Consider the following 15847-nt stretch of genomic DNA (forward strand, 5'->3'; position numbering starts at 1 on the left):
AGTGACTTTATTGTGGCGCTAAGGGCCCTTAATGAGCAGTTGTCTTCCTTTTAAGGATCAAATGAGGTAATGCACGTTAAAATACAAAGCCATCTACAAACTATTAGATTGCCATTTGGCGTTACAAAGGCAAATTGCGTGTAATGAGCGATGGTTAATTTTCGTCCGAGGGCGCGGGTTGTCTGGGCGGGCCGGGGTGGCGCTGAGGGTTCCGAGCTCCGGTTTTCAGCGGGGCGCGTTGGAGGTCGGGCGCACCTCCGACTGAGGCGAGGGCCTCGGGGCGCTGTGACATCGCAGCCGGGCGGGACGGTGGCGGCGTCCGGGAGCTGCGGGCCTGGCACGGAGGGGACAGAAGGGCTGCTTCTCAGAGGCAATGTCCTAGGCCCGCGGGCCGGGGCGCCCCGGGGTGGGGAAGGGCTCCCGGGGCCCACCCGCTCCTCTCAGCGCTCGCTGCCCCGCCCTCCGGCGCCCCGGCTCGCGTTCAGCCGTTCGCCGGCTCCTGAGTCCCTCGAGCCGCCGGTGTCGAGCAGAGTGGGCCACAGGGAAGTTCAAACCCCCGACCCGCAGTGTGGTTTGTGTTTCGCGGCCACCGCCAGACCCCAAGTGGATCATTGCAGCAGCGATCCTCGGTTCCTGGAAGTGGCGCCGCAGCTTTCTCACCTGCTCGTTTTACCTTCTCAACTCCCTGCACGAAATGCATACACCGATGCTGTAAGGGGACAGCGGAGATCTTACTTCCGAGGCTGCAGTTTTAAGTTCTAAGTCTGAGCGTAACCGAATTTAGCTAAGCTTAGAAATCTAAAGTTTAGACATTCTCTTAAGAGTCAACTAAGACTCCCCATTCCCGGACCGCTGAAAGCTGTCTGGCTCCGTCTGGCTCGTCCGATGCCTCTTCCAGATCACTCCAGAGGGTCAGGGAGCTGAGATCCCGCCAGACTATTCCTGGAGATCGACTGTCCTGCTATTTCTAACCGAGAAAAAAGTCAACAAACAATAAAATAACAAACGGCCCGTTCTCGATGGATTTTTCCTCCACTCGGTAAAGTTAACCGCTTGTATTGCTTGTTTCTGGATTTCGTATTTATGGAATGAGGGCCAAGAGAGAACATGCTTTGATTTTTGTATGTGAAATGGGAATAGAGTTATTCATTACTGCAAAATAGTTAGCACAACTTAGAGTTGGGCAATGTTAGTGGTTAAACCTTTATTAGAAGTCACCTAAACAATGACTGAAATAGAGGTTACAAGGGATTAAAAAAATAAAATAAAAGGCCTTTCATTCAATTTCGGGTACACATTTCATTCAATTGCAGGTAAACATCTAAAGCAAAAATAATGAAACCAAAAAACTCTCCCAGAAGCTTCCACTACCCCCCAACTTAAAAAGAATAAAAGTCATCTTGAAATCACAAAGTTTTCTCAATACTTACTAGGGAGAGCAAATTCCTGACGGAATGTGAAAGCAGCGCCTGTCTGCCATTTTCTCTGAATCTTCTCCAGTTGCTCACCAATTCTCACTAGCAGTAAAAAGCTATTAATTTTTTTTTAATAAATTGTATCCTAGTCCCCTGTCTCATCGGGGTTGGGCATGGCAATTAGCAGCATTTTAAAAAATTGGGCCAAAATAGTCAACATACAGGGGTTTATCCACACATGTTAGTGTTGTGTTAACCGGTTGGGCAATATCATTCATGCTTTGAACATCTGAAATTTGTATTGCCGCTACATATGCATTATTTATGCACAAATTCGTATCTAAAAACCCAGTTGATGGGTCTTTATGTGATTGTGGTTTACAAATTTACTCCAAAAGTCTTTCTAAATCATCATTCAATGCAGCTAACAAAGCCATTCTTTGGAAAGTGCTTGCATTTAGTGAACGGGATAGAGTTTCTGATTTGCTTTAAATTGAAAGTAAACAATTGATAGCAGAATGGAGTTTGGACATAACATCTGTGTTGATAAAAGTCTGATTGACTACTTGTTCTGACCATTAGGTTTTAATTCTAAGCAAAGCCTTAAATAGAAAACAACTGGGTTACACCCTCCATGCTTTATATACAAAACACCATTCCTGTGCCTTCAACATTGCACACTACCACACACTCAAAGCTTTCATTCATATCCCAACGCAGATCACAGAAAAGTACTTGCAATCCCTGCTGTTCCTCTCTGCAACTTTGATTTTGGGTTTTTGTTTCTGTGCCTCAACTGGAAAAGATAAGCTTGTTGTACAGCCCCAAAACATTTAGGAAAATATCACATCTGCAGTTAGCATTTCTGGAACCGAGTTTTGCTGTGGCCTCTGTTAAACTTCGAGAGGGCTTTGTTCCACTCAGACCCTGCCTCGGCCCTCCCTCTTGGTTGTGAAGACACTTATCCTCCTCTTCAGTTAATGAGTTTCACCTAGTCTGGCCGTTTGTGTTTTTATAAAAGATCTGCAAAGCACTAATTGCAAGAAAAGAAAAAAAGCTCTTGCTTTGCATTAATCAGAATGCGGAATTCTATAGTAAAAACATTTTCTATTTCAATGTTTCAAGAAACAAACCTTATCCTAATTTCGGAATGTGCACACATAAACTCAGTGCATTTCTGGGTGTAGAATGTTAAGCCATCTGCAGCGATTACTTCTGCAGCGATTACTTCTGGCAGTGGTTCCTCTACTACTTAAAGGAATGCTGAAAGGAAAAAGATACGCCTACAGCAAATACACTTTTAGAAAATACTGTATAAAGGCTGTTTTTTCTTAATGATCTTTTGGATACAGAGTTCACTTAGTCTAAGAGATTCTTTGTTCCAAAAATAAATTATCAAGGGACAAACTGTCCATGAAGATTTTGTTTTCTTTAAATATGTTACTTGGAGCCCTTAGTCCGTAAGCTATTATTGGTAAATACTGGGTTGTAAAATATATATATTGCAAACCATGTGGACTTTTGGAACACATTTTCTAGAAGTAAAATTTCAGAATTCTTGTACTGCTATGAGGGAATCAAATCAATATAAACAAGCATTTTGAAATTTGGCACATCGGTAATAATTATGCTAGCTTGGCAAAAATTTTGAAAGTCAATTCTATCAATATGCAAAAACCCAAATCGGGAGAATTTTCTATAAGTGTATTACACCATTTTCATACTATTTTTTTCTGCTCAAATTATTTCCTTTTATGTAAAATGTTTTTAAAAAAATTAGTTCTCATTTTCCAAAAATGCATTCACACACCCTTGATAAAGATGATGCACTTGCTTGTTCAGTGGTTGTTTTTCCCCTATGTGAAAGGGACTGAGTTTTATCATTATTATGTAAAATACAGTTTAGAGAAAGTGCAAGTTTAATTTCTAAAACACCTTCTGAAGGATTCACTTTGCACATTCCAAAAACACCCGAACAATGAAGTGAAATGAAATGTTTCAGTCTCAGTCTAATTCTAAAACTTCAGATGTGTAAAAGTTTTAGGGTCTCTGGTGACTATTTGTGATCATTTATAAATCACGCTTTATCCATGTTAGGTCTTTTTCATTCATTTTATAAGCTAACATTCTTCAGCTTGCTTTTGGTATTTTTACTCCAATACCAGTTATTTAAATCATGAGTAAACTGAGCTGCACTGTCTTGTCATGCCAACTACTGTTTAAAAAAAAAAAAAAAAGCCAAACCAAAATAAAACCTATACAACTTAGTGAAAAAGAAATGACCACTTGACTTTAACCAAAAAAGTACTTAAGATTCTTTTAAGTTATATTTAAATATTCATTTGAAACATAGGAAATATAAATTGGCATATTAAAGAGTAAATGCATTATTTGTACAACAAAACACCAACAAAATCGGTGTGCAACCCCTATTAAGTTGCAAATATAATGGGAAAATTATAATTCTTACTCTTTACATTCTGATTACAATTCAATAAATCACCTTATTCTCTTCCTTCTTGACATGCTTTGGAATATAGACTGATGTCAATTTTAGCAAATTCGCTTGCTTGTTCTAGTATTTTATCAAGGTATTCAAATTCAGACAGGCAAATAACTTAGAGCAAATAACAGGTCCATGGAAAGACAGCGTGCATTTATTTTATCGTTTGATTTTGGGCGACCAGATTCCACATAAAAAGTAGTTTACAACCCTTCCCTCTTACGAGCTGCATCTTAGGTAGGAAATATCCTCTTTTAGAGTAATATAAAAACACTCATTTGCCAAATAACGATCAGAACATTTTAAAATCGCTATTAAATTTAAAAAGCTGTATCAATCCATATAAGCAGTATTTTGATTATTTTTATTCCATTTCTCTATTACCTAAATGGTAATAATTCCCCTGCAATAATGTTGCTATGTGCATGATCCACCTTGAGCTACAAGTTACTTTCAATCAAACATTAATGAAATTGCACTTAAGAGGGAGGCCTTTGAAAATTAATCTCTCAAATTCCACTTCAAAAAAGGATTCATTGTTAAAGCTGGGTTGATTTTTAGAGCTACAAACACCAACAAAGTTTCCAACTTTTAAAACTCTTGAGAGCTTTGGTTAGGAACGTGGTGGATGTGGACTCAGCCAGCTTTTCGAATAATTTAGGAACTTCTGAAGGAGGAAATCACCACCTCACAGCCTTCTGGCGTCGTATTATTCAATTCCGGGGCTGTCGCTGTTCCCCACCCCCCCAGCAAAGAGGTTCAGAGGCTGCCCCTCTCCATGACCCGTTCATTAGTTTTTGATCTCCGTGTACTCAAGAGTCAGCTTCGGTGTGTTTTCCCCATCCGTTCTCGAAGTTTCTTACACACCCTCCGCGCCGCAGGCAGGACCCCGCCCCGGGGCGCCCGCACGGTCACCACGTCCTGCCATAGAGCAGGTTGGCGCCAAGCACGCCGCCGCCGCCGCCGTAGTCCCCCGCGGCCGCGTCCAGGGCCGCCAGGCCGCCCCCCGGGCCGTGCAGCGCGGGCGGGCTGGGCGACAGCTCCTCGAGCTCAGGAGCGGGCGTCGGGGCCGGTGGCTGCGGGCCGGCCTGGCCGGGTGTCGGCGTGCTGGCACCGTTCTGGCACGGTTTGCCGTCCTTGACCAGCACGGGCACCGCCACGCGACGCGGGGACGGCGGCGGAGGCGGCGGAGGGCCCAGGCCGCCCTCCTGCTGCAGCTGCTGCGCCGCCTTGTCCTTGGCCTGCCGCTTCATCTTGTAACGGTGGTTCTGGAACCAGATCTTGACCTGCGTGGGCGTCAGGTGGATCATGCTGGCCAGGTGCTCGCGCTCGGGAGCCGACAGGTACTTCTGCTGCTTGAAGCGACGCTCCAGCTCGTAGACCTGCGCCTGCGAGAAGAGCACGCGACGCTTCCTTCGCGGAGCCGCCGCAGCCGCATGCAACGGCGCCAGCGTCTTGGCGGCGTCGGCGATGCCCGTCAGCGACCCCATGCCGGCCACGTTCACGCCCGCCGATGGCCCCATGAACCTGGAGACTGGGGAGGGCCCCAAGGGGAGAAGCCGGGTGAGCGCCAGGCCTGCCGGGATCCCGCTCCCGCCGCCGCCCCACGCTCTTCACACCGCGCGGGCCGCGACGCCGGTGAGACCCCGGCTGGGTCCCAGCACGCTCCGTGCGCCCAGGGGCCCGGCGCCCCCGGCCGGGTCCCAGGACCCTCCGCGCGCCCCCAGCCCAGTGCCGGCACCCCCCGCGCGCCCCGGCCAGGAGCCCGGGACCCTCGGCTCCGCGCGCGCCCCGGGCTGCGACGGGCACAGCCCGCGCCGTCCGCCTGCCCTCAGTCCCGCGCTGTCCGCCCCGCTCACTTGACGAGTAGCGCGGGTCCGGGTTGGCGCCGTACCAGCCGGTGGCCGCGGCGGCCGCGCCGCCCCGCATGCCGTCCGTGTAGGAGGGAAGCTCGCCCACGTTGCCCAGGCCGCCGTTGCAGTAGCCGCCCATGGCGCCGTGCGGGAACTGCGAAACGCCCGGCGGCATGTGGTAGGTGGCGGCAGCCGCGGCTGCCGCGGCCGCCGCCGCCGCCGCCGCCGCCGCGTTGTGGCCCGCCATGGCGTGGGGTGGCTGCATGCCCGCCACCGCCTGCGAGGAGGGGCCGAGCGGCGGCGCACGGTAGGCGGCCGCGGCCCCCAGGGGCGCCGCCAGGCCGGGCGGCGCGCTGTCCATTGCGCCGCCGAACTTCTTGTAGGTCTCCTCGATGGGGCTCAGGATGTCGGACACGGAGAAGGGCGTCGTGTGCTTGGGGCTCAACGACATGGCTCGGCGGACGGCCAGGTACGGGGGCCCGGGGCGGGCGCGGGCGGGAGGCGGCGGCCACTTGTCGCCGCCACCCCGGCTGCGGCGGCAGCGCCTGTGACGAGGAGTCGGCGGCGCGGCGAGCCCCCGAGCCGCGGGATCTGGGGTTTATTTTAGTCCGCCGCCAGGTTTACGACAGACTCGGGGGGCGGAGCAACATCCCAAACGAGCAAACAATGGTCATTGACATCTTTTTCTCTACCCCCCACCCCCCGTAATGGAGGCAAAAAAGGTAAAGGGGGCAGTTGGGTGTTTCTTGAGAAGATCACCCCCCTTTGCTTTCTCCATCCTTCCCGCCTCCATCCCCAGCAGTTACCCCAACCCTCAAGCACCAGAAATAGAAACTCCGAGGTCGGCGTCGGGGCTTGACGTCAAGGACTCAGCGCTTCTTTCCTTCCAGACCGGAGTTTCCCTAAAGGGACTTTGTAGCAAAGTCCAGCATATTTGGGGAGCGGGGATGTGGTGCTGAGTTGGAGGGGTTGTGCAGGGCTCGCCTTGTCCTCTACAGCGACCAGCCCCTCATTCGCTCCATCATCTAAAGTGTTAAAAAAAAAAAAAAAAAAAAAAGCTCTTGGGTCCCACCATAAGAGCGCATAAAGAGATGAGGTACAATGACCATCCTCTGCCATTGTAGGACTTCTAATTTATGCATCTTTAGACCCTTAAGCGTCATTTTGTGGGCAACCAAACGGGCACTTCCAAATTAGCTCAAAGTATCCAAATCCAAAGAAGAGAGAAAACATGCACACAGAGACACCCACAAATACACAGATACTAACTTGTAAGTATTCTGTTTTTATCTGTGGGGATGGAGGTTGGATAAGGGAAAGAAGGTACATTTTTATTTGTTAGAAGGTTTCATGTTCATTTTGTACTTGTAAAGTTCTTCACAGTTTTCTTTGCTGCTGCTGCTTTCTCCCCCTCTTCCTCCCTCTCTTCTTCCCTGTTTTTCTCTCTCTCTGCCCCCCCCATCTCTCTCTCTAAAGTAAATATTCAATTTAGGATTTATTCTCCTATCACTACCATGATCAAAAAGAAGAGAAAGAAAAACCCCCCAAAACCTAAGTATTTCTAGCTGTTTGAAATGGGTCTTTTTGTTGTTGTCAGAAAATATATAACCTGTTCAAGGAATATGAAATGGATGCAGAAACCAGGTAAAAAAGATAGTTTCTCTTGAAAAATTCAAAACCATGGATAAACTGATTTTTTAAAAAACTTTGTCATTCTTTAATTTGCAAATTTACCTGCAGAGTAAAGAACTTAGACATTGTGAACTCTCCACCAAATGCTGAACACGACAAAGAATAAGACGAAGTGTGCAAAGCATAGTGACTAAATTTTGAAAACAATCTTGCAGTTAAAAAAAAATGAAAATGGGGAAACAAAGATACAGTGTTTAAGTTTTCCTGCATACTGGTGGGGCAGGAGAAAGACAAACAAGGAGGATGCTTTCTTAAGCCATATTTTATTGTTTAAAAAGAAGAAGAAAAGGATGTGTGAAAACCATTCCAGGTTAACGTAACAGTACATGTCTTGAAGGCAAGAACAGTGTTACCTATTCCTTTTCCTGTTTGGTTTTAGCCCTTTGGTTGGAATGTCTTCCAGAGTTTTGCTCTTACTGTTTTAATCATTGTTTTGTTCATTTCAGTGAGTTTTGCAAAGAATCTGCCCTCTCTAGGGGTGAGGGGGTGGGAAGGGACCAGTATGATCCTCTGTGAGAACAAAGTGTCAACCAGACAAGTGTGTAGAGTAGTATTTAAAAATGCTGAAAGAACAAAAGGCAAAGTTACATGAATTGTTTGTAGTTGTCAGTTAATTGACTTAGCAAGGTTAGTATTGCTACAGTTTTAACATGATGCTACTTTTACAGGTCTTTCCTGAACTTGAAACATTTGGGCTAGGTCTTTATCCTCACCTGCAACTGGAATTGCCTATTAATTTTTAAAAATTGGTGGCACACAAAGAAGCATTTATGTGTGTACTTAAGTGATTGCTGGAACACTGAAAACTGCAATTTGGCTTTTAAATTTTGGTTTAATTAAAATTGTATGGTTTACTTGTATTAGCTTAAACAAAAAATAGTAGAAAGACATTTCAAACTTTTATCAGAGACAACAAGGTAAGTAAAAATACTTGTGTGATGGCATTTCTGGATAAAAAAGTCCGTGTGAACCATTATATTTTATTTTTCAAGTTCAAACATGTCTCAGAAATGAAACCTATTGTTATAATGTTCATGTCGATTAGTTACCCAAATTGAAGAAGTGTTTATAATTACGTTTTTTCCAGTTATTATTCAGTCTGTTTTCAGGTTATACGTTTCATCTTGCATAATTTGTTTTATAGAACTACAGGATAGCAGTTCACATCAAGCGGTTATACTGCAAGTTGTTGCTTATTTTGTTTTTCAGCTGTATTGAGTCCTGCTACAGGTTCATTTACATATGGAAGGATCCCATTTTTAAATAAAAAAGCACTTTATCATATTTGGGAGGCTCTCTGCAGAGAGTCACTTTCTGGCTGCTGGGGAGCTTGATACCCTGAATATTACTCCTTCACTGGAGGTCAGTAGTTATGAAAAAAATTCACAATCTTTAACATTTCTCTTTATCAATTATTTATGTCTCATTCTAGAAATGACATACCTTCATGCTGGAAACACCATTTGGATACGTGCAGATGATGTCTAGGGGATGTATATGTACATTTATATACAGACACAAATTAAAACAGTCCACTTGATATTCCATTAAAGCTTTTCATCAAATTCACTTCATCAGATTGTCTGTCTAAATTATGTATGGAAATTTATACTCCGTAGATTCTTAAATATTATTGACTAAATTGGATTTCACGGAAATGTATTTTTAAGGAATGTTTTTTCTTCGGTTTGCTTTCCTTAAAAACAAGTGCTGGCACACAGAGGGGAAAAAAGCAAATACCACCAAAGGGAATACAGTGAAAAGAGATGGCCCTCCTCTCAGCCTCTTCCCTTTTCAGAGGCACTATTACCTGTTTTTTTCTGGGATAGTCTGTACAATTTGAAGGATATAACCGTTTTACACACTAGGGGTAACATGTTCTATATGGTTTCATACCTTGCCTTTTTCATAGTTTAGGTTTTTGTAATTTTACACATTACATTTAGCACTGGAAACTTAATAAATAAATGGGTTCTGGCAGAGATAGAAAATTTTCCTAGACAAAAAGTTTCAGTAGGCTCTCTTGGCTTCTTGACAAAAATGTGAAAAATGAGGTATTTATTGAAAATCTCTGATGTGTTAGTTAACTTTAAGGCTAAAGATATTTGGCAAAAAAAAAAAAAAATCTGAAGTAGAAGCCTTTTCAAGATTTGGGATTTGCTGCTGTCAGAAGCTCAGAGAAAGGGGTCTGAGTGATGTTGAGAAACCTTCTGACCTATCCAGCCAGTACTTAAAGGGAAATATTTTTCTAGGTTGTTGCTTTTCTATCTAGCAAATAGATAGGTAATGTGTCCCAGATTTCCTAATAAAGACATACTGTGTTTGAAAATATAACTTTCTGTTTGATACTCAAGAAGATAAGTGACTTTTAGAAATGAGAAACTTCCTACATTTGTGATTAGTTTAAAATAGTTGTGAAATAATTTGATTAGTAAAATTGCTATTTTGTGGAAGTAACTTTAAAATACAGTAGGGAAGGAATAAAGAAACATGTGAGGATAGTATTTTGAAGCAAAATTTGAGGTTATAAAGAGGAAATAAAACTGCTACAGAAATAAAATACAAAAGTTAAAAAAAAAATTATTTTAAAAAAATATGCTGGGATGCCTGGCTGGCTCAGTCTGTAGGGTGTGGGACTCTTGATCTCAGGGTTGTAAGTTCAATCCTCATGTTAGGTATAGAGATTACTTTAAAAATAAAATCTTAAGAAAATGTTTTTGCTGATTCCCATCAATTTCTGAAATTTGGTTATTTCTTTTTAGTCATAAAGGCCTTTTGTTTTAAATGTTCATATCATTATTTTGAATCTCTTATGATAATTTTATAGTTGGATTAATGTGACTTTGTTATTTGTCTTTCCCTCTTCTAATGGGTACAGCAGAGGTAGGATTTTTGCAGTACCTGCGTGCCTCCCTGCCATACTTCCCTCTCTGAATCTTCAGTCCATCTCTCCATGGTACACTGAAATGCAGCTAGGGACTCTGACTGAGGAGAAATGGTAATCTCTCTTCTTGGGAGATCAAGAGGAAGAGGCTAGAGAACTTGATACCCCTCACCTAATCCCTGCAGTCATCCTTTCATATTTTCTTCACAAAATGCAAACATTTTGCAATTTAGCTCCTATTAAAAAATCTTGAGTTACTCTTTCTTAAGATTCAGATACTTTAGATTGAAAATAGTTTTCTGACCAATGAATATATTTTAAATTGATGATTATTAATACAATGTGAGAATGAATGGTAGATGTTAAAGACGTTATTGTTGTTGAAATTATTGTAATAATGAGGTCCAATTGATTCCTCAAAAACAAAAACTAGAAGCCTTTCTAAGGTCAAGCTGTACAACTAGTTTTTTCAGTTTTGATAGAGAATAACATTAGGCTACACCAGGAATGTAAATATATGAAAATTGACTAGTATGTCATAATTCTCTCACCCTAGGATTATGAGCTTGGCTAGAAATTTAAATTTTTGTGTGTTTTAAAACATTTTTTAGAGTAATGAAATACATGATAGATAGCAGAAACAATGGCAATTTTGAAATATATTTTTTATTTTATTTTTTTTAAGATTTTATTTATTTGACAGAGAGCCACAAGCAGGGTGAACAGGAGGGAGAAGCAGGCTCCCCACTGAGGAGGGAGCCCTATGCTCCATGCTTTATCCCAGGACCCTGGGATCATGACCTGAGCCAAAGGCAGCCACTTACCTGACTGAGCCACCCAGGCGCACCTATTTTTTATTTCTGAATAACAAGTTCACTTGTGTGTCTTGCCTACATAGAAAGTTTAAGACCTTTTAGAATATAATAGCATTTCCATTGAACAATATCTTTGACATATTTTTACATGTTTTGGAATGTCATTAAATAGCTCTTTTATAAGAAAAAAGAATCCTTTGAATTTTAGGCAAAACCGTATTATTTTGTGGAAGGAGCTAGTTATTCTAAGGGTTTAACCATATCTCTACACATAACCTGATTAGAGTGCATACATATAGCTTTTTAAAAAATACATATTTTTATAACATTTTTCTCACTTTCAGTTTTTCCATATCTAAGGGGCTTCAGTGAATTTAATGTAAAATCTCTTTCTCTTAGCAAGTCCCATTAAAGATGTATATCACCTTGCATTTACAAATTGAATTGTAATTATATAATTGGGTATAATTGGGTTATTTGTTGCCATCACTTGAAGGAGAAATTCCAGTTTTTGACATTTTAATAAATTATTTGTTGCATTTGTTATTAATAGAGTTTTACTATATACATTTTAGAAGAAGTAACTATGATGGTAATATAATTTGAGAATAATTTGCCCAATTTTGTCCTTTTTTGTTCTGTGTACTGCTAATGTTGATGAGATATTTGTATGTATCTGTCTGCATTCTAGGTTGAGAATTGTGTTTGAAGCAATAGGCTAGTGTTTACCTCATAAATCAGTATGAGTTTTAGTAGGTTTTATTTATTTATTTTTATTCTTTAAAGATTTTTATCCACTTAGAGAGAGAGAGAGATTGTGAGAACGAGTGGGAGGAGGGGCCGAGGGAGAAGCAGACTCCCTGCGGAACAGGGAGCCCGATGCGGGACTCGATCCCAGGACTCTGGTATCATGACCTGAGCCAAAGGCAGACACTTAACTGACTGAGCCACCCAGGCACCTGAGTTTTGGTAGATTTTAAACAACTTAATTATTGGTTCAGTAATTTGCTTTAAAAAATATACATAATTTCGTTAATCTACTTTATATAGATGTTAAATGCCATAAAGAGAACAGATAAAAGTCTGCAAAGAACTGAGTGATAAAAGTTTGTGAAGTAAACTAATAATGGAATCTGACTCGTCAGTAAACCTAGTATTTATTAAGTTTTTGAAAATGAAGTACAATACTAAATTTAAAAGGTATTTTACCATTCAGGGAATGACAACAGGTTAATACTGAAAAAGTGATTCAGACTGGTTTCAAATTGAACTAGAAATAATGGAAATTTTAGAAAAGTGCTACAAGCCACAAGCTATTGGAATTTGGCCAAAAATGCCAAATAAGAATTGCTTAAGAAAATAAGTACCGGTCTGAATGAAACAAACTTATTTGGTATACAGTGTAATATAGAATTACTTAGTAGAAGAAATGTATAACATTTGGAGTAATCTCTTCCAAAATAAAAAGCGTATATATCCCCAAAAAAGTTTTAAAAAACCCAACTAACTTAGCCATAAAAATGGCAAACTTCAACAGGCAAAAAACTTTTTAAAATTACACAGTAAATGGGGTGCCTGGGTGGCTCAGTAGTAGGTTAACCCTCTGCCTTAGGCTCAGGTCATGATCCCAAGGTCCTGGGATCCAGCCCTGAGCCCCGCTTCAGGCTCTCTGCTCAGCAGGGAGCCTGCTTCTCCCTCTCCCCGCTTGTTCTCTCTCTCTCTCTCTCTGTCTGTCAAATAAAAAAAAATTTATTTGATAGAAAGCACAACAAGGGGAGTGGCAGGCAGAGGGAGAGGGAGAAGCAAGTAGGCTCTCCGTTGAGCAGGGAGCCTGATGCGGGGCTTGATCCCAGGATCCTGGGATCATGACCTGAGCCAAAGGCAAAGGCTTAACCAACTGAGCCACCCAGGCACCTCAAATAAATAAACAAAATCTTTTAAAAAAAATAACATTACACAGTAAAAAAAAAGGGGGGGGGAGTTTAAAATTGAACTTACAATTGTTTAATTCACTTTTTAATGGGGTAAATAAATTTGAACTGTGAAGGGTATCTTAAGTCTGAATGTTGTGCTTAAGTTGTTCTAGGAATTAGATAATGAAATACTTTATAATTGTTTAATTTGTGCTTTATATCCTTACTGTTATAAACATAAAATATGCTGAAAGATCTGAATGAAAACTTTCACATATGAAATTTTATTTTTCTATAAATAATCTGGTATGTGTGATGATTTCTTCTAGAGTTAATTCTCTGAAATGTAGTATTTTTTAGAATAATATGTGATAGTGCAGATATGACTGAGCCACCATTGTGAACATAATTGATGGCAGACTGCCTTGATGCAGCTCTTATGAACAATTTGCTGAGATTCAAAGGGTGATGGTGGAAATGGTAGTTTAGAAATTGCTTTCTAAAGACACTGGAGGATGGAAAAGAAACCTGGGGTTTCCAGTGCCCTCTGAGATCATCACATAAAACCCTGGTTTAGTAGGTACAAGTGTTTTGTAAGTGCTCTGCTCATGAAAAATAATATTTATGTGGCAAAAAAAAAGATTATTTGGTCATGGATCTTTTTTTTTTTTTTTTAGATTTTATTTATTTGGGGGAGAGAGAGAGCACGCAAGTAGAGTGTAGGGGCAGAGGGAGAGGGAAAAGCAGACTATGCTGAGCAGGGAGCCCCACATGGGACTCTATCCCAGGACCCTGGGAACATGACCTGACCAGAAGGCAGACACTTAACTAACTGAGCCACCCAGGTGCCCCGGTCATGGATCTTAAATGAACAAATTGGAGTGTCATATCTGTTTGAAAAGGAGAAATGGAGAATGTTCTGTATATTCAATATTCCATATGAGGTTGGCTTTAACTTCTTGGCAATAAGTCAATAAATGTAAATACAAAAATCAAACACTTTTCATACCAAGAAAGTCTAATCATGAATAGTCCTTAGCTTTCTTCTACATATAGATTGCCATATTTCTGTGTGTTCAAGCAGTAAGTTGTATCTCTCTTACATAGATATTTTTAAAAAGATTTTATTTGAGATAGAGAGAGCACTAGTGGAGGGCAGAGGGAGAGGGAGAAGCAGGCTCCCCACTGAGCAGGGAGCTTGACGCAGGGCTCTATTTCAGGACCCTGGGACCGTGACCTGAGTTGAAGGCAAATGCTTAACTGACTGAGCCACCCAGATGTCCCTCTCTTACGTAGATATTTTAACATAGAGACTCAGGAGGAATTAATTATGTGATGCAATAGAGCAAAGCTTAATTATATATTTATTCTTCCTCTGCATTGATTCATAAAGGATATGAGGCAATTTATAAATATATTTGTGTGCTTTTAACATTTAGTGAGAATCTGGACCTCGAAAATAAAGATCCTCTGAGTAAGAAGTTAAGATATAGGTGAAAAAAAATATAAAGGCCATGAAGCCTACTAAGTTCTATAGTTGAACCTCACACGAAGCTTTCTAGTGGTCAAATGAAAAAGCCAGTTTCCACTTTTTTTATTTTTAGGAAGAAAAAACCCTGATTCCTCAGGGCAAGAGGCATTAGCTTACACTTCACTTAGAAATTCCTTATGGGGGACTTCACATAGGGAGCACTGAATATAAAATACTTAATAGCAGATGGAGTTATTCCTTAAGGTTGGCTCACTACAGTGGCCATTCCTCAAAAACTGGAGACCTCAACCCCAAATCAGTTTAATTAAGGTAACTCTGAATGAAAGATGGGAGCAAAATAATATGGTCCAGGTATGTAGCCTTCTGATATTCCAGGAATGAATTCCATACTTTTCAAAGAAGACTTCCTAAAAACCACAACAGTGTTCAACAATTTGGTATTAGAAGGTTCTTATACTGAGGCTAACTAAGTTACTGTGATTTATATGAATCGTACCTAATTCAGTCCTTTCATGCTAAATTGTAAGTCTAGCCTTTTCTATATTTTCTAAATATAAGAAGATATATTATTACCATATTATCTTATGTTTTCTCCTTTTCACACACAAAAAAGCCCCCAGAACAAAAAAATCTGGAATGAACATAGACAATTGTATTAACCAATAATTTGTCAAGTGATTACTAAATGCTTAAGAGTATCCTAAATGCTTTAGAAAATTGGGAAGAGAGCCCCTCTGATACCAGAGAGCAGAAACTTACTCTTGGCATACATATCTTGATCTTTAAACAGCACTTTTATATGTATGTATGTATTACTTTATGTATTATTTCAAATTATATATACATATGTTTATGTTTATATGCTTGTGAATGTCTGTGTATGTGTATGAATGTATATATGTATGTATGAGAATATATGCCAGGTTCTAAACAGTTGATTTACTAATGAACTTTTTAGAATATAGCCCATTTGTAAGGTGAAGATAAGGCTAATACCTAAATCATGAACATTTATTAATCTTTTGCTAATGTGCTAGGCATGTTCATGAACTTCAGGTGTTTATTTCATTTAATAGTTATAATAGAAGAGAACTTAAAGTCTGATTGACATTGCAGTGAATTCAAGTTAAAAAATATTTTGAAAAGGAGTAGGGAAAGAGGTCTCAAAGAAAATTCTTTATACTGCTTTCCTGCATCTTTGCAAGGTTGATGGATCAGAATTTATGCAATGTTTGAGTAGCTATTGTTAATGAGACTATTCCTACATAGACTATTTTGAT

General features: G+C 41.0%; 1 protein-coding gene across 1 annotated transcript; it reads right to left on the bottom strand.

The window, feature by feature from the left end:
• Positions 1-4829: 4829 nt before the first annotated feature.
• Positions 4830-6234, bottom strand: NKX2-4 (NK2 homeobox 4). The gene is made up of 2 exons (XM_032419242.1): positions 5778-6234; positions 4830-5452 (listed from the first exon to the last, which is right to left on the bottom strand). The coding sequence occupies exons 1-2, from the start codon at positions 6220-6222 to the stop codon at positions 4830-4832; spliced, it is 1068 nt and encodes a 355-aa protein (XP_032275133.1). The 5' UTR covers positions 6223-6234.
• Positions 6235-15847: the final 9613 nt, after the last annotated feature.

This window comes from Phoca vitulina, unplaced genomic scaffold (genome assembly GCF_004348235.1).
Source record: "Phoca vitulina isolate PV1807 unplaced genomic scaffold, GSC_HSeal_1.0 scaffold22, whole genome shotgun sequence".
NCBI classification, from domain to species: domain Eukaryota; kingdom Metazoa; phylum Chordata; class Mammalia; order Carnivora; family Phocidae; genus Phoca; species Phoca vitulina.